This window comes from Molothrus ater (assembly GCF_012460135.2).
Source record: "Molothrus ater isolate BHLD 08-10-18 breed brown headed cowbird chromosome Z unlocalized genomic scaffold, BPBGC_Mater_1.1 matZ_random_MA35, whole genome shotgun sequence".
In the NCBI taxonomy this organism is placed as follows: domain Eukaryota; kingdom Metazoa; phylum Chordata; class Aves; order Passeriformes; family Icteridae; genus Molothrus; species Molothrus ater.
In genome coordinates, this window is record NW_023416471.2 from 4095055 (window position 1) to 4118832 (window position 23778).

Consider the following 23778-nt stretch of genomic DNA (forward strand, 5'->3'; position numbering starts at 1 on the left):
GAGAAAAAATAATCAAAATGAAATTTAGTGCTTTGATTGGAATGCAAAACAAGCAATTTCTTGCAAGAAAACTAAAATATGTTGGTTCTGAATGAACAGACGTGCACCTGTGGCTAATTAGGGTATTGCATTATGGCCCTGTTACAGTATCCTAGAACTGTGGCTTGTGAATCCCTGTGGTCAGTGAAACCTAATGCTGCCAGAAATAGTTTTCCATTAGCTAAATGTCTCTCTGATGATTTCATTACTGGGACCGGACCTAGCCCCAGATATCATTGACAGCAGCTTTAGATTTATTCTAGATTGGTTTTCATTTGTATGTTTTTCAATTTCCCAGAGGCAGAACTAAAGACATTACTGGCTTGCAAGAACAGTACTTGCTTTTCAATAACCTGCTCAGAATAGAGAATCTAAGTTTTAAATTTAAATAGAGAATTTAAGTTTTAAATTTGCTAGAATTGCAGTGATCTTGCTGAATTTTTCTTTCTATATAGGGATAGCAGATTGATAAAAGCCTTTCTGTAGATTTATGCCATTGGCTAAAAGGTAGAAACTCAATTTTATAAAATTCCTCCCTGCTTCCTCTCAAATTTGCTGTAGTTGCATTACTTTACAAAGACACATTTGCATGTTCACAAAGTTTTTGAAAGTTTTTTTTTGTAGGTAAGTCTTAAATAATTCCATCTCTTATGCTATTTAAATATTTTTCATGTCTTGAAGTTAATTAAAAACTCTTGCTTATTAGGGATTTGTTTGTTTGTTTGTTTGTTTATAAAGTTATTGACTGTGGTCAATAAACTAAAAGATGGTGAAGACAGTGGGCCCAGCAAAGTGGTAGAATGCAATGTGATTGTGATGCTTTTTGTCTTCTGATCTCTGTACAAACCATAAAACCTCAGCACACTGTGGAGGGTTGGTTGTAAGAGCTTTGTTGAGTTAAGTAAATTGAGCAGAGAGGTTCTGTGAGCTGAATAAAACTAGATGAAATAGATGCTTGTACCAAGGAAGAACTGCACTGCCAGGTTTTGGCTTTTGTTTTAAGAACGGTGCTGGTTTGGGGGGGGGAGTTTAACTCTCCTGGGTTTTTTTTGCACCTCATGAAGTAGTGTACTGTACCTCAGCAGGCCTGACAGATCGAGTCACAGCTGTTCAGCTCTGCCCACTGCAATTTTGTGGCATTACCCTACATTTATTACAATGACTCTTTTGAATTTCACCATAAACGACTGAGTTTTCCCAGAACAAAATATATTCTTCACCTTTTCCCTATGAAACTGGAGAGGGGCAGGCACTGGGAAGGTGCCCAATCTGTGTGGAGACTGCAGTGGGAAGATTTTCCTACATGAGGGGTCTGGCAATTGCAGGAGAAGATGCATCATCTTTGTCTTCTGTACCCAAGACCTGCAGAACAGAAAAAAAAACAAAAACACCAACAAACCAAACAAACAACAACAATAAAAACACCCCAAAACAACAAAAAAAGAAAATTCAGCAGAGTGGCTGTGTGAGCAACATGTTAAATGTATGTTAATTCTTCTCTGAATTCTGCAGGTGGGTGGCTGTTCTGGATGGATGTAGAGAAAAAGCCACTATATCAAAGCTCTTCTAGCTACTCTGATGCTGTGGCCTACTTACAACTTAAGAGGAGAATTTCATGCCACTGCAGACAGCTCTCTGCACAAAGCCCGCTCATTTGGGAGTTGTGTGGGAAGGTGTGTGTTTTACCATCTCCTACATATGTCAGATTGTACAGAAATTACTGTACATGGTTTGCTGTCACCACACCTGGTGTAGTGTCGTCATCCCTAAGGCTGCTTCACTCTCCTAAAAGCTAGAATGTTAAAAAAAAAAAAAAAGCTTCCAAATGTAAAAGAAAATTAATTGTGGGGAATGCAGTTGAAACTTTATATAACCCAACTGCTTAATTTAAAACCTCCTTTCTGACCTATCTCATAACTCTGAATATCGTAGATCAGCAAAGAAAATAATGAGATTTGGATTTATTCATCTATGCTGATGCATTTCTTCATTCTTTTTCATAATACAAAGATTTATTATCTGAAATTATAAATCAAATTAGTTGTGTTAGTGCATACTTATGCTAAATACAAAGGCAAATATTCTTTGTTCCACTAAAACAATGTTCAGTTAAATGAATCTGACTAGGTTAATGGATATTTTATGAAAATGTTTGGAAGTCAGTTTCTCAAGTAGCAAACATAATGGCATACTCCTATTTCCCAGAGCAGCCAGTAAAAGGAGGACAAGTGCAAAGACTCAGATTTCTGAAATCTGCAATCTGCAACAGCTCCTCTGTTTGGAGGAACTTTCATTATTTGTGACCTTTCTAGGTCTCTGTTTTGTTGTGATCCAGACACTGAATTCCATAACTTGCTGAAATAATACATCCAGAAAATAAATTGATAGTGGTTTCATCTGTTATGGTGATGAAGTGGACCTCTGTTTATTCAGTCTCAAAACCAGTGTGACTACCAGAAAGGAAAGGTGGCAAAGAGGAGATATTGATGTGTATATAACTGTAACTTGATCTCATACTTTATTACTGAAGCTTTGCTGATGCATGTGGAGCTGGGTTCTGAAATTACCATTGATGGTGGGTTTTATTTGGTGACTTTTTTTTTAAGCTTTTTAAGCAGGAATTCTAACATATACCTCTGCAAGACCTCCTAAAACAATTCCTGTATATTCAAAAATATTTCTATTCTTTTGTTCTATTTTGTACAGAAAAAACTTAACCCTAAACAATTTTTTTACCATGTAAGCAACAGAGTTAGATAAATGCACTTTCCCATAATGCGCACAAATAAAACTATTCAATTTCCATAGCCAAAGCATATAGGATTTCATGTCCTGTTCTGCATTTAAAGTTATGTGCTGCCTAAGGGATAAATAGAACAGGAACAGGCTGTCATATTACTATATATATTTTAAATAAAGTCTGAAAATTTTGAAGTAGGGGAATTTTACATAGATTTCACTGGTAGCAGCGCCATTTCAAAAACAAATTATTATGTGTCCCCATTCCCTCGGCATGTTTCACTCTGACATCTGTGCAGCTTATATACCTCAACAGTTTCAAAAATGTAGAAACTGAGATGCAGAAGAACTGCCTGGTTTGGCCTAGGATAAGCCTATAGTAGTTCCAGATCACATACCATATCCTCTTATCAATCTGTAACTTCTGTGCACTTGTTGGACCTGTGAATTGCAAATTGGCTAATACACGCGTGAGATTGTAATAGTGCAGAGGTCCTCATTAACTATAACATTTTAGATATCTCTCAATTCCTCCAAGCTGCATGTGTCTTGTTTTCTAAAGTCTGCACCAACATAGAATGTAGGATTCCAGGTACATTTTCAGTGATGCATTTTGAATATTTCTCTGTGCTCTGTTAGGTCTGTGCTGAATGGTGATTTTAGACACCACATAGATGGAGACTGGCTTTCCCATTCTACCTGTATAAGGTGAGCTGACTCACCTTCCTAGGACTAGAAAACAGGATTGTTTTTTCCCAATATCCTTCTAGTTTATTGAAAATTTATTTAAGCTTCCTCTTAACTGATGCAAAATCACCAAGCCTTATTCAAGCAGTATATGGCTGTAATCAAACCAAATTACTGTGCAGTAGCTTTCATTATGCAATGACACTCTTCTGTGCAGCTTTTGTGAGGGCCACAGAACGAGCTTAATTATAAGTCTAGACATTCCTGAAAAGAGAGCAAAAAAAGTCCCTGATTTCAGTTCCTTATGCATGTAATGACTGCATTTATAGCAGAAAATGTCCAATGTTGGCTTTGGTTTAAAACCTTACTGTCCTGGTTTTGTAATAAAGTCAACATGCGAGTCCTAAATATATTCTATCCAGCAATGAAACTGGTGGAAATTTTCCTTTTGAAAACATGAGTGAATCTGGTATTCATGATCATGGCTGTCACATTATCAGCATCCTGGACAGAAATTGCTGTAATGAAATCACTGCACCAGCCACATCAGACAACAGACTTCTCCCCACTGCTAATGCACACAGAAATCTGCCATCATCAGTCCTCGAATGAAGATCACTGCTCAGAAAGAGCCCATCCTGGAGTTAAACACTGACACAGGTGGAAGCAGTGAACCGGTCAGGGTCTTCATGCCTGGCTTTGAATAACAGCAGGAATTCAAAGGCTGAAGCCAGGAAGGCCAAGGCAGAAAATGAGAAAGAATCTAGAATGAGACAAGAGGGGTAGTGAGTTCAATCCTCCCCATAAGTGCTACAGGTGAAGGAGACCTATTGAAAGATGTCTAGAAGGAAGCACTGTTTCTGTCTTTTTTTTTCCTGCTAGTTTCCATAAGTGTTGAGCTATACTCAGATGTCTAGCACATTTAATAGCAGTGAATAAGCTGTAAAGGATGAGCCTACAATAAGAAAAATTACTAAAAATTAACTTCAGAATGTATTCAAATAATTTAGATTTTTTTAAAATTCTTTGCACCCAGTGACCTGCATGGTACAATCTTTAAAGAGCAAGATTTTAAGCCTAAAATAGATGTAATAGATAACACTCACATCCAGTATCGGCTGGGCAGTGAAGCAGATATATTCAGTACTCACTTCTAGAGGAAGAAGGAAGGAATTGACTTCACTCCCCCCAGAAATTTGAAGTAAATAATGAAGAAAAGAATATGGGACACCTGGGGAATAACAAGGAATGGAGGACACCAGGAAGGCAGGATTTTGTTCAGATCAGGCCATGCCAAATCAATCTTGACATAAATGAAGCTTTCAGTACTTGACTCATCTGACAGTTTTACAATAAATTATTAAAATATTATCAAGGTTATGTGGCTTTAAGCTGGTTAGAGACTGGTTGTCTCTACTGAGAGAATGTGTATCAGAAGAGCAAAAGTGGAAGTTCAGGAGAAACCTTGCCTGCTCTGCTTTTCTAGTGTTTTTTGTTGCTAACCTCATATGATAGAATAGAAGATCCACTTAAAAAAATTCTATACACCATAAAATTGGAGAAAGCTGCAAATATGTTGCAGAGTAGGATTAGGAATAAAATAATATTGCTAAAATTCAATGCCCTTTTTGTTCAGTCAGGGCAGTGGAAAAAAAGAGAAAGGGCTTGAAGGTTACACTGGATCAACAGGCAGACAGGAGTGGCATATGTTGGAAATTAATGACAAATACATTTATTAATACATTTTACAAAATTTGTCAGGCCACAACTACTGGAATGCATTTTTGCATTTTCAACACATTAGTGCAAGCTGACACTTTCCTGTAGGAGAAAACAAGAATGACCACAAGTCTAGAAAAGACTGACCAAACAAAAGTCCTGCAATCTGAGAGAGAAGAATAATTGCGTGCATGATAACAAGCATTCAAAAGGCTCTTGCAAAACAAGGACATAATCTACTTTCTGCCTCTTCCATACATAGGAAACAAAGCAATGGGCTTCATCTGCTCTAGTCAAAATTCAGGTGAGTTGCAGGGAAGTACTTTGTAACAGTCAGAAAAGCACAGCCCTGCAATAAATTGCTTGGGGAAATTCTAAAGTCTCTAATAGCAGAGGCCTGCAGGAATAAATTGAACAAACAACTGTTGTAGGTGTAATTGATGCTGCCAAGGAGCATAGAGAGGAATAGATCATTCAGGTTCATTACAGCCCTACTTTTCTACAGTTCTGTGTAATGGGTGCCATAAATAAAATTAAGGGATAGGGCCAGAGTGTTAAGCAGTTTATATTTGTCCTTTTGTCATAGAATCTTTCAAGTTAGATAGATGCCTGAATTATTAAACAACAAAACAAAGACCAAAAGAAACTTTCATGCATCAGAGTGAGAGCTTTTTGGGAAAAAAGCTTAGAGGGAAAGAAAAAAAAAAGAAAAAAAGTCTTTCTGTTGCAGTCATAGTTAGAGTCATGGAAGTTGCTCAGTCATGAATTCCTGTTGTGTACCCCAGGAGTAAAGGCTGAGATGAAGGCTGTCTTCATTTTTAAGCAGGTCCTGCAGAGAAGCACCTGTATATCAAACTCAGTACAACATAGTGTCATGATGAGTCTGACCTCAAAGTTTACCCAAGAGTAATAAGACTGTGCTACTAAATTTTGTTATAAAACTTTTCTCCCAGATTACCTGAGAAGTCTTTGTGATTTTTTATTGGCTGGCATTCTCTATTGAAAATCTGAAGAAAGGGAAAACTGAATATTTTAGCTACAGTGAGAGTACCGCATCATGATCACATTTTAATGTGCATGCCCTGTTAAAGTGTCCTGCAGTGCTATACATTTGCAAACTCTACATCCAGCCACAGATATAAACTATTTTCCAAATCTTATCCATATATTTTATGTGGGAAAAATGATGTAAATCAGTAATGCCTAGGTTTGTAAAGTGAGTTCTTGCATGATACCTGGGCCCAGATCCTCTCATTTGATCATATAACTTAGTCATTAAGAGACATAACATATAATTAGTAGAGCACCTGTCTAACAGTGGAAATGCACAATGCCCAACTCTATACTACAAACTAGGAAAGTCTTTGAAGTTATGCAAAGGAACATAACTTTCATTAAAATCAGTATATGAGAAATAAAGCGAGAGCAATCAAAATAAAGCACATATAAATTGAGATAAGTGTTATACAAAGTGGATTATGCTAATTTAACTAAATCTGTTTCTAAACCAAGATCCTTTAGCTCATACTGTTCATATTTCTACAAGACCAATTGGTATTCCTTCAATACTGCCTGGAGCTCTAACACTACACAGGGAGAATGGGACTGATGAAAATTTGGAAATAGGTCAGTCCCAGGGTATCTACTAACTAAGGGAGCAGTGCTGAGAAGGGACAGTGTTGCAAGAGGGTTGTGGAGCTGGAAATGCTCTCAGTGAGTGACAGGTGGCCCAGGCTGGAGGACAGGAGGTCACTGCATCTGCTAGAGACCATTACCAAGGCTGTTTGGAGGCAGACACCTTGTACAGAAGTACAACCAGCTATCTATCCCCTCAGACACCTAGGGATCCACAAGCCTAAATAATACTTCCATAAAGAATGGGACATCCATGTCCATAAAACCACTGGGGTTTTTTTGTTGGGTTGGTTTTGGGGTTTTTATCCATGTTGTCCTTCTGTCTGCTAGTTCACAACAAAGCTGTTGACCCTATTGGCAATACTCCAAAAAATTTGATGTATTATGAAAATACAAGCTGAGAACAGTAGCTGTTAAAGCCAGGACCTGGCAGCATGAGGCGTCCCTGGCCTTACACGTCTTGTCCCAGTCCAAGTATGAAGTCAAGCAAGAGAAACAAAGGATGAGAGAGGAAAGAGCAGCAAGGACTGATTTTAGGGTGTAACAATGGCAGGATTTATGTGGGCTGCAAAGAGATGACAGAGGAGTTACTACGTCTGGGCAGGAATTCTGGATTAGATGCTGGGAATATAGGGGAGGTATGGTGAAGAGGGAATAGGTGCAGGTGTTGTGATGAGGGCACATGAGAGAGAGAGCTCAGATTACTGTAGTGACAATCTTTGAAAGGCATGGGTTAAGTTATTGAGGCAATTTTCATTTGTTGGGCACCGCTATGTGTAAGTTTTATACAAATGGTGGTTTGGACAGGGGAAAGAAATTTCCTACCTGAGGTTTTGTAAATTTGTAACAAAAAAACCAGTTTACACTCCAAGTTCAATTAGTTAAAAAGTCAGTCAGTCATCAGGCACAGGAGTGGTTAGCAAATGTTCTCAATTATGGTTCTGTGTCTGAGAAGGAGCCCCACGAACCATTTTATGACTTAAAAGGGAGGAAAAGTTGAACAGCTTCTCCTAAAGTTTTTCCCAAAATTCCCTCCCACAAAAATGTGTTTCTGGAAAGAAAAGAAAATTTCTATGTTTTCAGCCTCACAGCATAAAATGTTTTTAGGATTATGTGCACGTGGTAAAAAGGACCTGCTAAAAGACTGCAAACTTGGCTGGAACATTCCTCTGCACAAATTTGGTCAAGGACTTTCTATGCAGATGAATTGGCAGTGTCTGTTTTCCATCAGATCATGAAATGTTTGATCCTTCTCACTCCTTAGAGGTAGCTAAACTGATTTTCAGCACATGAACACAGATTAGTTCAGACATCTTTTTCTGTCCACTCCAGTCTGATGGCTTTTGGTGTCACCTCTGCATGTCAAACACATCACTGCTCTGCTGTGGGAGCATCTTTGCTACAGTTATGTCTGGCATGATGAAGATATATTTTTATGGAGGGTGGACATGATTGTTTACAGGCATGCAGATGTGGCTACATAATCCACTTTGTGGCTACATTACATGATGTAGCAGTGTACTATCCATCTGTTTCCATATGTTGTTGGCTGTTTTTACCTTGAATAATTGATTAGTTAGCTCACTGTGGAAAACAGATGGAACAAACATTTAAATTTCTCTGTGAAGTAAGGTGAGAGTCTTTGGCTGATCTCTAAAAGCCACATCATGACAAATCCTATGGCTTTAGGATTGCAGAGAAAGTCAATAAAGAACACTTATTGGACTGTGAGAAAAAACACTTGTGAAAAACACACAGTGTCACTAAAACAATGCCAAAGGACAGAGCAATGTATTCCTTCTTAATGTTGTTTAATCACTGGCAATTTATAGGAGATACACAGTCAAGAATTCACCTCAGATGCTAACTCAAGTGTACATTACTATAGCTGTATTGTCTAGGTGAATATTCAACCATTTGTCATTTCCTGGATAAATATACACAGAGACTAGGGTTTTTTGGTAGTGAAAACACAGCTGAGAGAGATACTACTAAAATGTATAACAGGAGACTTTTGAATAAGATAATGTGATTCTACCTTTCAGCAATTCTCTTCTAAGATTTCAGAGTTTTGTGTGAATATTTTATCAACGAGCAATACAGATTTTCTCTCACTAGTTTATCCATTTTGTCTATCAGTATATTGTATATTATATTTTTTCTATTTCTATCCATAGCAGTATAAGTGGAAGCCATACGTTCTAGAAATTTTTCTTTCCATTAGTGCATGGCAGGAATTCAATAGTGAGTGGATTTGCATGTCCTTTGGCAAGACAGATGGATTTTTGGAACTTTCCCGTTGAGTGGTTTTAAAACTTGTAGAAAATCTGCACCAAGGGACCCTAAGAATTGTAGTTGACCCAGGACAACTACTGCATCCTTTCTACTCAAATACATGTATTTAATTGTTTAATAGTTACATGGCCATTTTCCTATCTCTGAGAATGTTATAATGTGCAGAAACTACCTTCCTCTGAGCCAGACTTTGGCATCTCATCATCTATCAGATGGCTTCTTAGGAGCTACTGCTGTATTAAAATTCAAGGATACTTTCTGACATGTTTTTGTTCCCAAATGAACATGATGTTATCTTTACCTTCCCAAATTTTATTTTCCTATTCATTACAGATTACAGCATGAATCCAAGGATCCTATGCTGAGCAAGTTTGCAGAGAAAAGAGCTGCTGAAAATTAGTGAAGTAACTCTGTTTCACACACAGAGAAAATATTAATCTGCTGCTATAGAGAATTAGAAAGATGTCAACTCATGCTTGACCATTCTCACTTACGTGCTTTGATTTTCTCTTTCTTAGTATCTGCATGCAAATGGGATTGTGCATCGAGACCTGAAGCCAGAAAATCTACTCTATGCAACACCAGCACCAGATGCACCATTAAAAATTGGTGAGCAGCATTAAATGTCTGCTTCCCTGATGCCTTTGCATCAGTAGTATGTGCTAACTGATGTTTGGAGTATGTGCACCTCATGATCACCCTATTTGAAGCCAGTGCTTAATGAACAGCATGTTACTTCAGCAGCACAGCTGTTAATGATGGTTTCAAAACCAATGCAAAACTAGATGCTTGCTTAGAGCATTCATTGCCAAAATTGTGTGGAACATAGCAGAGATTAAAGCACTGGGAACAAGAAGAATCATGAGAACAGCATAAAGGTCTGTGCACCACTTCTATGCCCCTTTTTTTCTTTTAAACTGGTACCTTAAGAGGAAAGACACACTGGTGTGAAAATAAAAATGTGCAGATAAGTGGCAGAAGGCAAACTGAGCAAGGCTGACTTCTGTTTTAAGGGCAGGTTTGAGGGAGATGCAGAGATCTTTGCAAAGAGCACAGGGAAACTCTCTGAAGTATGGTCAGCCCCAAAGAGGGGGCAAGGAGGAGCAAGGCTCTCCTGATCAAGAATCTATTGTGCCAATTCTGCTGTAGATGGCAGACACTTCCAAGGGGTATGACCTCCAAAAATGTTGGGCATGCCTAGTTTTTTGCTTGAGCAACAAGGATCATCTGTGCAACCCTTCTGAGTTTGAAAATACTACGTGGTGCTCCCTTAGGAGTGTTTCCACGTTCATCAGGCTGGTGATCATAATGGTTTTCTGGATCCAAATTTCCATGAAGTGGCCTCAAGCAATTTTGTATAAATTTCTAAGAACGTCTTGGCTCTCAGGGTGATGGTACTTTATATCTTATCCTACTTCTAATCTTTCCTGGAAAGGCTCTAAACTTGATAATTTAATGCAATACCATCCAGAGTGTGTAGGGCTTTTGAAACATTTCCTAAATGCCATGATTCTTCATCTTTTTGATAAGGTTATTGCCCTGTTTAAATTGAAATTCAATTTACAATGAGTGGCTGTGTTTATAAAAGTAAACTGTATTTCTAATTAGATAAATTATAATGCAAAAAGGATAGCCATTTAGGAAAAAGGGACCTATTTTTATCCTGATCTTGAGTTGGAGTTAGAACATTCCCTTTTATATTCAGTCTTACAAAACAAAATCAAGTCCTTTATTTTGCACTTTTAAGACAAAGCTGATTTTCATTATCTAAGAATAAGTCAATTTGAATAAGCTCAGTTTATTTTTGGTGAAAAAAGTGTTGTGAACACTTCAATTTTTGTTACTTTTATGAAGTCATGCAAGTACAGTGTGTATTGTCACAAAGGCCCTCACTCTGTGAATGATAATTCAGGGTGGAACATTGGAGAAAGGATGATCAATACTTCTTCTGTCACCATCTTTATGCCTCTAAAAGCCTTCTATCAAAATACTGTTGAGATTTTGTCTTGCAGAGACTGCACACTTTGACCCTTGACTAAAAAAGCAACCCAAAATAGTTCTGATAATTTTATTGGATTACACATAGAGTGGAAACTGAATATATACCTAGAATATATTTTTGAATCTCTGCTTGTATGCCCTTAGGCCTCCCACTGCACTGGCTTTGTGTAGTTTTCAGAATAAAATACAAGCTACATTTCTGTCAAGCAAGAGCCAGGAATACTCATTTGTACAGGAAATTTTGCCTCTGGATTGCAGCATGAGTAGATTCATTAAATCAATGCTTACTTATGGAAATGTCAATACCATTCATTTAATGTATAAATGTTTGTTTAATTGCATATACAACATAAAACCCCACACTATTACAGGGAGTAAGAACATTAATATTCCCAAACCATCTTAACAGCTGACTTTGGACTTTCCAAGATTGTGGAAGATCATGTGACCATGAAGACAGTTTGTGGAACTCCAGGGTACTGTGGTATGTTGTTTTGTTACTTATATTTGCTTTTATGACTGTAGATTCAAAGGCAAGAGGGCACTGCAGAAGATGTGAGATCACTCTCTTACCTCGTAGAGCAACTGATAATGCAATTCAGGTGACATTGTCACTGTCCATTATCTTGTATGACATTGCCTGCAAAGCACACACACAGGCCAAGTCTGCTTCAGAGCAGCACCTAACTCCAGTCCAGTTAGTTTCATAAAATGTTTTCACATATTAGCTGTTAATGTTCTGGTTGTCTTCTCTTGTGAAATTATAGTACCAATGCCACACATCCATAGTTAGTGGTTAGTGCTTAAAAACAGGATAAGGCTTATTCCTGTAGAAGAGCTCTAGAGTTGTGTCGACTGGGTAGGAAGGATTGAAGCTGAATATTTCTGTAGGGAAGGGAAGAAAAGAGCTCTATGCCTGTAGTTATGTGCCTATTTCAATCCTTGATTTACAATTCAAGTTAACTAACTGTGCAGAAGTCCTGGTGACCGGAAAACATTCAAGCATTACTTTCCAGAATTGGAGGAAACCCAGGAGAAATACTGTTTAAATGCCAAATTAAACTATGAATAATTGATGGTTCCGGGCTGCCAGCTCCCACATCCTGCCCACCCATCTAACAGTAGCTTCTCCAGAAAGGACACAGCAACAAAAACACATACTCGATTCTGAACACTTTGGCATCAAGACTTGACAATCTATTGTCCTTGGGATGTACAGATTGATGCAGAGGACTGAAGGCAAGAAGATGATCACAGAGAACTTAGTTTACTGCAATGCCATACCTTCAGTGAACTTAACAAGAAGAGCATAAGTGATTTCTGAGAGTAACACAAAAAATCAAGCCAGTGCAAAGCAGTGATTCATGATCAGTCTGTTACAGGCAACATCTAAACTAACGCAATTCTGTCAGACAAATCCATTCACCAAAAGCAAACTTCTGGAAATCTTAAAAAAATACTAAAAGCCCTTCTGTTCATGGCTGTGCAAGTATAGTGTGGGAAGGGAAGAGATTGCATTGATGTTCGTAGGTACAGCCAGCCCACTGTGCTCCAGAAATGTGGCAGTCATCCCATGTGCCTCACAGATCCAGGGCAACCAGGGTCCTCAAGCTGTGCCTGTCAAGCTGCTTAGGCAGACATTGACTCCTCTTTACTGCTGCAGAGCTGGAATCCCCCAAAACTGCCTGGCCTTTCCGTCTGCTCCTCACAGCAGCAGAACCAACTGCCTGAAATGGTCTGTCTTTCCTTCCAGTTAAAACAGAATATCAAAAATAAAGCCTAAATGAAGTGCCAAGTAAATAGTCTCATAGAACCATTAAGGTTGGAAAGGCTTCCAAGACTTAAGTCCAAACTTTGACTGCATAGCACCATGCTCACTAAGGGCTATGTCCACTTTTTCTTGAACACCTCCAAGGATGATGACTCTAAGGTTAAGGTTGGAAAAGACCTCCAAGATTGTTAAGTCCAACCTTTGACTGCATGCCACCATGCTCACTAAGGGCCACGTCCAGTTTTTTCTTGAACGTCTCCAGGGATGATGACTCTACCATCTCCCTTGGCAGCCTCTTTCAATGCTTAACCACCCTTCCTGTGAGAAAATCCTGCTTAATGTCCAATCTGAACTTGCCCTAGTGAAGCTTGAGCCATTTTCTCTTGACCTATCATGGTTACATGGGAGTGGAAGCCAACTCTCACCCCACTACAACCTCCACCCAAGTGGTTGCAGAGACTCCCTGAGTCTCCTCTTCTCCAGGCTGAACACTCACACTTCCTTCAGCTGCTCTTCTTTGGATTTTTTCTCTATACCTTCACCAATTTCTTTGCCCTTCTCTGGACAGGCTCCAGCCCCTCAAGGCCCTCCTAGTTGTAAGGGGCCCCAAATTGGACACAAAATTTGATGTGTGACCTCACTGGTGCCCAGTACAGGGGGGGATGGTTACTGCCCCACTGTTGCTGACACAGGCCAGGATGCCCTCTGCCTTCTTGGCCACCTGGGCACAGCTGGCTCGTGTTCAGCCACTGTCAACCAGCACACCCAGGTCTTTTCCTGCTGAGCAGTTTTCCAGCCACTCTGCCCCCAGCCTGTAGCACTGAAGGAGGTTATCGTGTCCCAAGGCAGGGCTGACATTCAATCTCATTGAAACTCATGCCTCTGGCCTTGTCTCATGGATCCAACCTTCCACATCCCTCTGTATAACTTTACAAATCCCCACCTGACTTGGTGTCCTTTGTAAACTGACTGAGGATACCCTCGATCCCCTCATCCAGACCAGGATAAAGATGCAAAACAGGACTGGTCCCAGCACTGGGCAGGTCATCTGCTCATGAAAGGCGATCAGGTTGGTCAGGCAGGATGTGCCATTCCCAAACCCCTGCTGGCTATGCTTGATCCCCTGCACTGTATTTGCCATGTGATTGCATCCAAAATGATCTTCTCCATCATCTTCCCTGGCACCACGGTCTGGCTCACAGGCCTGTACTTCCCTGCATCCATTTTCCTGCCCTTCTTGTGGATGGACATCACATTAGCCAACCTCCAAATCATCTGGGACCTTCCCAGTTAGATAGGATTGATGATCAGTGAGGCAGAGCAGCTTGGCAAGCTCCTTCTCCAGCTCCCTCAGCACCCTTGGATGAATCCCACCTGGTTCCATGGACTTGTGAATGTCTCAGTGGCTCAGCAGGTCACTGCCTCCCTCCTCCTGGACTGCACAGGGTCTGTTCTGCTCTCTGTCCCTGTCTGCCAGCTGGGGCTGGTTCCCTGAGGATAATCAGGCCTTACTGTTGAGGTCTGAGGCAAAGAAGGCATCTGAGCCTTTTCCTCAGCCTTGGTTCCAGTGTTTGCCTCTGCATCCAATCAAGGATGGAGATTTTCATTGGCCCCATTTTTGTTGTTGATGTATTTATAAAAACACTTTCTATTATCTTTCACAGCAGTGGCCAGATTGAGTTCCTTTTGAACTTTCACCTTTCTAATTTTTTCTTTACATCACCAGTAACATCATTGTACTCTTCCTGAGTTGCCTGTCCCTTCTTCCCAATGTATATACATATATATATATGTGTGTATATGTATATTTATATATAATTATTTATTTATTTATATATTTATATTTATACATGTGTGTGTGCCTACATGTACATGTGCAAACATTAATGCAATAGAGACTTTTTAGATGCGCCTTATAGACCATTATGATCTCCTTCGGACCCTAACTCCAGATATCCAACCCCAATTATCCACACGGGAAGCCTATTACCTTTGCATTTGCTTACTCTCCTTTCTGATCCACAGACACGAAATATCTGTTGTCTTCAAATTGTGTAACTTATTTGTACAATTGTATTAATACAATTGATGTATTTATAAAAACACTAAGTAAAATACTGAAGTTAAAGCACCACCTTATTGGTCACATTGCAGCTCCAGCACTGCTGTAGCTTTCTGTGGTTCCTTCCACAAACATAAAATACAATTTGAAACCAAAGTACACTTCTCATTTCATTCTGGCTCTGCTTGGACATGACTTCTCTTGTTTTGTATTCTGTGAAGGGAATAATTTGTCTAATTAAGGGCTTAAATGGGCAGTCCTAATTTTTTATAACAGACACAACTGTGCATGGAGTTTGATTGATTTTGTAGCTATTATTTCCTCACGCAAGTGTTGTGTTATTGACAAGTGTTTTGTCCTCTGCAGCACCAGAGATACTACGGGGATGTGCCTATGGCCCTGAGGTGGACATGTGGTCCCTGGGGATTATCACCTACATCCTGTAAGTGCAAATGTTGACAAAGAGAAGTTCACTTTTTAGCATCCACAGGATATCATTACAATATGGACTGTGGTGTTGGAAAAGACAAGATCCTGAACTTTACTTATTGTATTCCTAACCTTACTGAAGTAAGTCAAATCCTAGAGGAACATGGCAAAACAGTCAGTCTAAATATTTGATAACTATAACACTTCTTCCTGAACAACAGCAAGACCTGTGCAGAATCATGCTACTAATGTGAATGAGTATAGAACAAAAGTTCCAAACACTTGTGTTTAAGTAGGCATTTGTGTCTAAGTCTTATTGTGGTTAGTCATGATTCAATTGGTAAGAATTACAATTACTTTATTGTATTGATTGAATCTTTCAAAGGAACATTATTGAGAAGGAAAATTGCATATGATGTATTGACTCCCTCCTTTATGGGAGAATAATTATGAGACTTAATTTAGACCCTTGGCAATGACAATATGTAGACGGCTTGTGTAGTAATATACAATATTTCTAGGATGCCTTTTGTGGGAAGAAAATAGCATTTTATACATGTAACTTAAAGATATGGAGGATTTTATACATGTGGGCGATTATCCCTCCCCTACTACTTGCTATGTCCAGCAAGTACAGTGTGGAATAACATAGTTATTTTTATCTTTTGCAAAGAAAAAATTATATTCTCTAGTGTTTATACTAAAAGTCCATGTAAGAATATACATACATGCTGATAGTAATGCCAGAAAACATTCATCTTTTCTTCTGCACATAAACCTCAAATAATTCAAAGGTCCCCTTTTTGGTACCTGTAAATAATAGACTACAATATTCCTATTTCCCATCTTGTTATCTGCTCCTTTTAAATGCATGTATCTTTGTGTCATGGTCTGGTTTAAGATTCAGACTTTGTGTTGAAGATCACATCTCAGATATTGCCTGCCAGGTCCTCATTTCTTGTCACTTCTAAGATTTCCACTCATGGCAGAGAGATATGAAACTTGCCAGCAAGGCGGTCCCTAAGACTGGAGAGGTGACTTTTGTTGTCCCTTTACAAAGCCACCTAGATTAAGTTATGGCCTTTCCTAGTTACTCAAGGCCTAATGAAGTTATTGCGCTTAAAACTAAGAGCCTTTCTTAAGCAGAACTTATTTTCAAGTGTAAGCAAGCTCCAACAAACTCCAAACAGTTCCTACCTAAATATCTGGCATTTTCTATATGCATCTTCTCAAAACCTTCCAGCTCTTCAGGGGATGCTCCCAAGCCACACTAAACCTCTACAAGTGTGTGAGTGTAAATGTAAGCGTGTGGGCTCCTGCCCTGGATGGACTACAGATACTCTTCCATGACTACAGATACTCTTCCATTTTTCCTCCTTCTAATCCTGTCCTACTCCCACCTCAAAATCCAATTTGATCTACAGGAACAAGATGCAAAAATCCACCTGGCTGTCTCTTCCATTTAGCTTTAACAGTACTCCACATTTAAAACTCTTCTATTGTGTGTAAAGCTTTGTGAATCAATATGTCTGATGGATTAGAAACTGAGACCAGAAAGGTACATGTAAAATTACTAAGTCATTAATCCTGGAGCCCAGAGGACAATGTTTCATGTCTCCATCTCATAGTTCAGTTCCACTTACAAAGAGACAAAAAAATCCCCACCATTCCTGTATGTCCCCCTAAAATGAAGTGGATATAAGAGTTAAAAACCATGTTACAGAGGATCTGCATAAAACTGTATCTTGCCATTAATCAAAGTGGACTTACATTTGATTAAAAAAAAAAACGACACATATTTTGACAGAACAATTTTTCCTGAGGCAAATTATATTAAGACCCATTGACTACCTTAAACTACCATAATTTAACGGAAGCCACATGTATAGTTCTAAAAGTCAAGAGGAGCAGTCTTTTTTCTATTCCTAAAGCAGGTAGAAATCCTTCTGCGTGTTTGAGATGCAGACAGTGGTCAAAAAATACAAACTCTTTGCCAATAGTTAAAATTGTGTGGATTTAATTAAGGATGTTATTTCACTAACTTACTTAAAAGGACACAAGACCCAATCTGGTCTTTTTTAGTAGTTTTTTAAGCTGCTTACATTGACTTTTCCTTTATTTATATAAGTACCTGATTTAAAGTGAATCAGAATAATAAAATGTTATTTCAAAATAAAATAAAATCAAGAGCAGCCACACGAGGTTTTGCACTGATTCAATTGATCTAATTTGAAACCACACCTCTAGATTTACTTATCTATTTTGGCATGTAGCAAAAAAAAAAAAATACTCTCTGCTGAAGTGGATTTTTAAGTAGAACTATATCTATTGAAATTGTTGGTAGGAAAGCAATAGGTAATAGTGAGTTACAGTGAAAACAGAAAACTCACTTAGGAGGCTTCCAGCACAGTCACAGCAAGACTTTAGCAGGTTCTTACTGTCATAGGTTAGCCAGATCCAAAAGGCAGTTTGGGCTGAGCCAGTGAGGGGAGCTGCTCAGGGGTGTTCCATGGGACAGCAGGGACCTGCTGCCAACCCAGAAATGGTGATGGGAGAGACAGCAAACAGGAGCAGCAGAGGGGCTCTGCCTGCCCACCACCTACTGAAGCACAAGGTTTTGAGGCTAGATCCTTGTGTTTTAATGCACCTCTGCCAGACTTGGAAAAATAATGTGCCCAGAATGTGCTTGCAATGAGGTGTTTCTCCTCTTCAGCAGTGGAATTTGATGCAGCTGTTCCACCCACGGTTATGCACCACTCCCAAAACCACATTTCTTCCTTGAATCTCAGCCTCCTTTTTCAAAACAGTAAGCACATTGTGTTTAAACATACAAAAACAAGTTAAAATGTAAGGCTTTTCTAGATTTGTTGCTGTCTTGATCATTATGATCTGCTGTTGTTTTCCTCTCATCATCTTACTGCTTGTTGCATTTTCTGGAAGCAGAGGAGGAGATAGCCTTTCTCTGTCAAGCTCAGATCACATACTGGCTGAATAGGAAATTCACTTTAAAAAATCTGATTATGTGTGCAGGCGTGATTAAAGTGCAGTGAAGCGATAAAAAAAGGACATTATACAAATGGAAACCACATCTATGAGTCTGCTTTCCCTGAGGCCAGCGGTGTGGATCTCTGCTGGGATCTGTATTATTCAATATATTTATAAATGCAGTCATTAGTGAGATCACAAGACTTCTAGATTGTATGTAGGTTACCTAAGTAAAGATGAGGCCTAATCATGAAAACTTAACAAAGGTTTTTACATATTGTGGCTGATAGGATGGAAAAAAGTACAGGGATGAACATGTCTAAAAATCATTCCTAACTGGATATATAAAAACTTTAACTTCATGTGTAAGATGGGTTTCCTCAGCTAATTCCTCTTCCTCTGGCAAGAGTTACAGGGATTCTGATAAATGCTCTATGATCCTATATTAATAGTTCCAACATATGAAAATAGAAAAATTACAGTTAGAAAAACCTTTCCCAGTGTTTAAGAATACTTATGACCACATTTCTCTCTGTTAGGTAGAATTAGGAGTTCATGAGTACATCCAGGAATGGTTTCCCAAAGTGAACTACAGGACACAAAGTAGGGAAAAATACTGCCATGAACTGTTTATAACAACCCAAGACTAATTAAACTTTGATTAATTAATTTCTTTTTTATCCTTTCAGACTTTGTGGCTTTGAACCATTTTATGATGAAAGGGGAGATCAGTATATGTTTAAGAGAATCCTGAGCTGTGAATATGACTTTGTGTCCCCCTGGTGGGATGATGTGTCTCTGAATGCCAAGGATTTAGTAAGTAAAGTAAAAATGAGACTGGAGTATTTAGTATTTCTGCCACTGAGAAAGAGTCCATTTTGGGGTGGGGGCAGAATAATTGGTTAATTAATTGTTCATAATTGTTTCCTCTTGCCTTTGCTACATTATGGTGCTGTTAATATCTCCTGTTAGTCCACTGCTGTAATTTGCACTCAGAACATGGATATTCAGGTCCTTCTGTGAAGCAAGCCATAGATTGTTGGCAGCTCTCACAGTGTTCGTGTATGCCTGCCTTTCCTTCCAGCTCTGAAGTCTTTCACCATTCATCTTTTCCGGGCAAACACCTTCAGGGAATGTAGAAACAAGCCCTTCTTTTTGTGCAGTTTTCAAGCCTGCATTTTGGGGAAGAATATAAAAAGGAATGAAACTTTCCTCCCACTGCTTTTTCTGACATATTTTTTCTGTCCGTTAAAGTTTTTTTTTTTTTGGTAGGTGAGGAAAGACTGACCCCTTTTAAATATGCTCCATTAGCAAAATGCAAGGGCTGGCATGCTATCTGCACTCTATTCTTTTATTACTGGATAAAGTAATTTGGATCCAGGAGACACTGTTCTGCAAAGATATGTATGCTTGAGTCTGACTTTTGTCAATAATAACTTGCATAATTCAGTTATTTCATAAGCACTGAAAACACAAGTGCTCTGTTCCATATACACTCATACAAACTGTGTCACAAAATACTACGTCATTGGTGTTAGTGAAGTAGTTCAGGATATTTCAAATGGAAGGACTGAAGAAGTTCAAAGTACTTTTTTGGTGTTTTATGAGATGTGAAGTTTTTCTAAGGCCAAAAAAATATCATTTAATGCCAGATAAACAGCAGTCTGCAGGTAAAGCTTTTGAACATTGCATAGGAAATTGTAGATAACAATGATGACCATGACTCTCAAAACCCATGCTGTGGGCAGTTCAGTGTTCAGTTGAAGGGATTTCTTTAACTCAAAGACTTCCTTGTAGACACAACCAATATTCACCACAATGCCTGTTCTCCTGCATGCACTTCAGGGCAGCAACTTTAAAGGTATTTGTAGGGAGATTTCAGGGAACCCTAAAGCAAGTTTTCCCTCACCCTTGGGCACATAGGAGCAGTGGAGCCCTGTGCCATCACTTGCACTGCTCCAAGAGGGTCTGCAGTCAGGAGACCTGGGTAAGTGTGGCTCTGCAGAGTGCCATCTGTGTACTTTGTTACTCCATCCTCACCTTTCTTCTTTTTTTAAAACTCCACTTGTCCGGAGATACAATAAAACTTATGGAATGTCAGTTGACTGGACACACTTTGTACCCAGCAGGACCATCTGCTGTCCTAAGGGTATGTTTGCAGTGCCTTTTCCCAAAAATATCCTGGTGTCATGTTTGTAGAAGTCCAGGTTTTCTGGCTGTGGTGATAGAAGGACTGGTGTAAGCAGCATTAGTTCCAGAGTGGGTTAAGACAGAAACACTTGTACAATGCTTTTTTTAATATGTACAAGAGGTCTTTCAGTGACTGAAAGAAAAATTTCCTTTGTGATGTATATGACAGAGACTGCATGGTACAAGCCTGCAGGAGCTGCGTGTGCATAATTTAAACCTTCTAATCCAATTTAAGACTTGTCCAAATCCTGAAGTAGAGAGAGAGACTGCTTAGAGACTTTGAGAACCTCTTAGGGTTTTTGTGACAAGTCAGACATGAAAGAGCCTATGATAGATACAGGTCAGCTGCATTGGTACATACCCTTAATATGTTGGTAACCAGTTGGTACTTTCTCTTCTTTCTTCCCCCTTAGTGGCTGTCTTAATCAGATGTTATTTATGGAGGACCAAGAAATGCCAGAAGCAAAATACTTGCAAAGACACAAATGAAAACTCTTGTTGGTTTCTTAGAATGTCTCACCTAAGATGCTCTCCAAACCAAGGCCAGAGCCCCCAAATGCAAAACTAGGTAAATTTGAATGAAGAATAAGGTTGACAGTCTTTTGTATTTCTTGCTTGTGATGCAGGTTAAAAAGTTGATTGTTTTAGACCCCAAGAAACGCCTCACCACTCTACAGGCTTTGCAGCACCCGTGGGTCACAGGGAAGGCAATAAACTTTGCACACATGGACAACGCACAAAAGAAACTTCAAGAATTCAATGCCCGGCGTAAACTTAAGGCAAGTCTCTGCTCATAGTCTCTGTTCTGGCTATGAAAGCATGCAATTAAATTATTAGCCTTGCAGAAACCTTGCACATTTTTGAGGACAATATTCCATGGTGTTATGGAAGCTTTTCATTTAAGATGTCTGATGAAGATTGAAGAAGTTTGAAGTTGATTCAGTCAATGACCAAAGCCAAAACAAATAAAAAATTGGTGAAGTTGATTGAAAACTCTATCTACACAGATAGGACCACTGAGGATGTACACACCTTTCACAAAGTCCTTACTTTCCATCTTTTCTTCCCTTCTTCCTTTCTTGCTTTTGTCCATCCATCTGTCCTGTATTGCTGGTGCATCCTTAGAATACTGACCAGAAAGAACGGCATACTGAGTAATTTTTTAATAAGCATCCATCAATCTAGAAGAAAGTTAGTCTATTCAAGAATATTTTGATCCCTAACCCACCTGTACCTGTCAATTCAAAGCAGGAGGTTTAAGCCATCCTTCTGTATGAACTTGAGTCAGCATTTCAGATGTGTAGGTCCATAAATATCCCCAGGATGCTCCTTTACCATACAGTCCACATATCTGCCATGGGAAGAAGCAGGGAAATGTCTTTAGGTGCAAATAGCAGGCAATTGGTCACCTGACTGACATAGTATCAGGAAACTTTCTTTTCTCCTAATACGTTATTTAGTTTTTAAAGATTTTCATCTGATCAGGAGATAATTCCAGGGATACCTCAGCACAGGAATTGTTAGTAACAGCTACAGTGAAGCTGCCCTTGTAGCCCTGGGGAATTAGAGTAAAAGCAACTTAACTGAGAGCTTTAGTAAATTCCATAGAAAAATCCATTCACAAAAAAACTGAGCCTTAACTTTGGCTTTGCTATTTCTTTTTAGTAGAGAACTGTAGCAGAGAATTTCTACAGGGCAAAGAAATGTGTTTTGTCATTTACAAAGTTCTCAGAGATTATAGATATAATTCACATTGACATTTTGATTTTGTTTTTCTTTATATTTTTTACACCAGAGATATTTTTGAAGCTCATTTTATTTAGACCCCTACACTAAATCAATTTATTCTTTTGTGATTACAAACTATCACTTTTTATAAGTTTATTTCTTCATTGCTTCTCTGTTGAAGATTAAATTACCAAATCTCCAATTATTAAGAGGATTGATTGAAGTTAGCAGTTAGCTTCTTGTAGAGTTAATAATTTTCCACAATATATCTGTAAAAGAAACAATAAATTTTTTGACAGTTAACTCCTGGTCAAAAAAATAAAACCAAAGCAGACATCAAAGTAGTGAGTACACGCTTTGGCTGTTGTTTTGTTATTAAGAATAATATGCAATTATTTTCTCTTTCCCAACATAAAAGTCCATCAGCAGACTTTCTTTATGTAAAGACAAATTTTAAAGAGTAACTCTAAAGGTTTCAGTCAAGATTTGGTTTCTCATAGGCTGTGTTGAATTTGTTTCATAAACATCCAACACTTCTTGCGACACTAAATTACATTGAAAGTGCCTTTAGACATTATAGTATCACTAAGTGGCTTGTTCCATTTGTGATCAGTTTCCCAATGTCCTCTCACCACCAATGTGGATGTCTGTGATTTTTCCTTTAAGAGGTCTACTCTCTCAAAATTCTTGCCCATTTCTTTGGTTTATGCCTTATAGTATTTCTTCATAATCTGTTGTAGCTGATTCTTTTCTATTGACAATGTTTATGTTATCTGCTTTTCATTAAAATCTTTTTTTCCTTTTTATTTCTTTGTGGGACTTTTTTGTTTGTTTCTTTTTTGTGTGTGTTTTCTGTGTGTGTGTGTGTGTGTATGTGTATGATTACCTCTCCAAAGAATCCATAAAACTTGCTATATTCTTCATCTCTTCCTGCAGACCTGCTTTGATCTAAGCAAAAGCTGCCAAGTCAAAAATAGCTTGAGCTGTCGCACACAGAAATTAGCATTTATTTTCCTCACCTCTGTATGTCTGGTTTTCTTCAGGCAATAAAACTGTTCAAGGCAAGGGCTAATATACCTGTCTTCATATGTGTCTTCATTTTGTGATATTACATGTGATATGAAATCCTCCTCCTAGTGTGTATTTTCATATGCCTATACTTAGGAAGGTGCCCATCTGCTCTGCAACATTGTGCTTGGAATATACAACAGTGCAATAGTGAAAAATATTGTGTTCTTTGTGAAATTTTCATGGAATAATCAGTGGTAGTACTGGTGTTTTTTATTATTATGACAGAAGATGATGACTTTCTTTTTTGCCATCAGGCTTCAGGGCAGGACACCTGAAGTAATTTCTAAAACAAAAACAAAAACAAAAACCAAAACAAAAACAAACAAAACAAAACAAAGCAAAAAAAAAAAATCTAACAAAAAAAACCCCAAAAGAAACAAAAAAAACAGCAAGTATAGCTGAAAAAAAAGTTCACGTCACCCAACCT

At 38.6% G+C, this 23778-nt stretch overlaps 1 protein-coding gene across 1 annotated transcript in view; it reads left to right on the forward strand.

Annotated features, from left to right (window-relative positions):
• Positions 1 to 23778, forward strand: part of CAMK4 (calcium/calmodulin dependent protein kinase IV) — a 140110-nt gene that overhangs the window by 114423 nt on the left and 1909 nt on the right. The window contains exons 6-10 of the mRNA XM_036403680.2: positions 9633 to 9723; positions 11525 to 11599; positions 15315 to 15390; positions 19052 to 19178; positions 21179 to 21331. Of these exons, the coding sequence (XP_036259573.1) occupies positions 9633 to 9723; positions 11525 to 11599; positions 15315 to 15390; positions 19052 to 19178; positions 21179 to 21331 (522 nt within the window). The remainder of the gene's footprint in view (positions 1 to 9632; positions 9724 to 11524; positions 11600 to 15314; positions 15391 to 19051; positions 19179 to 21178; positions 21332 to 23778) is intronic.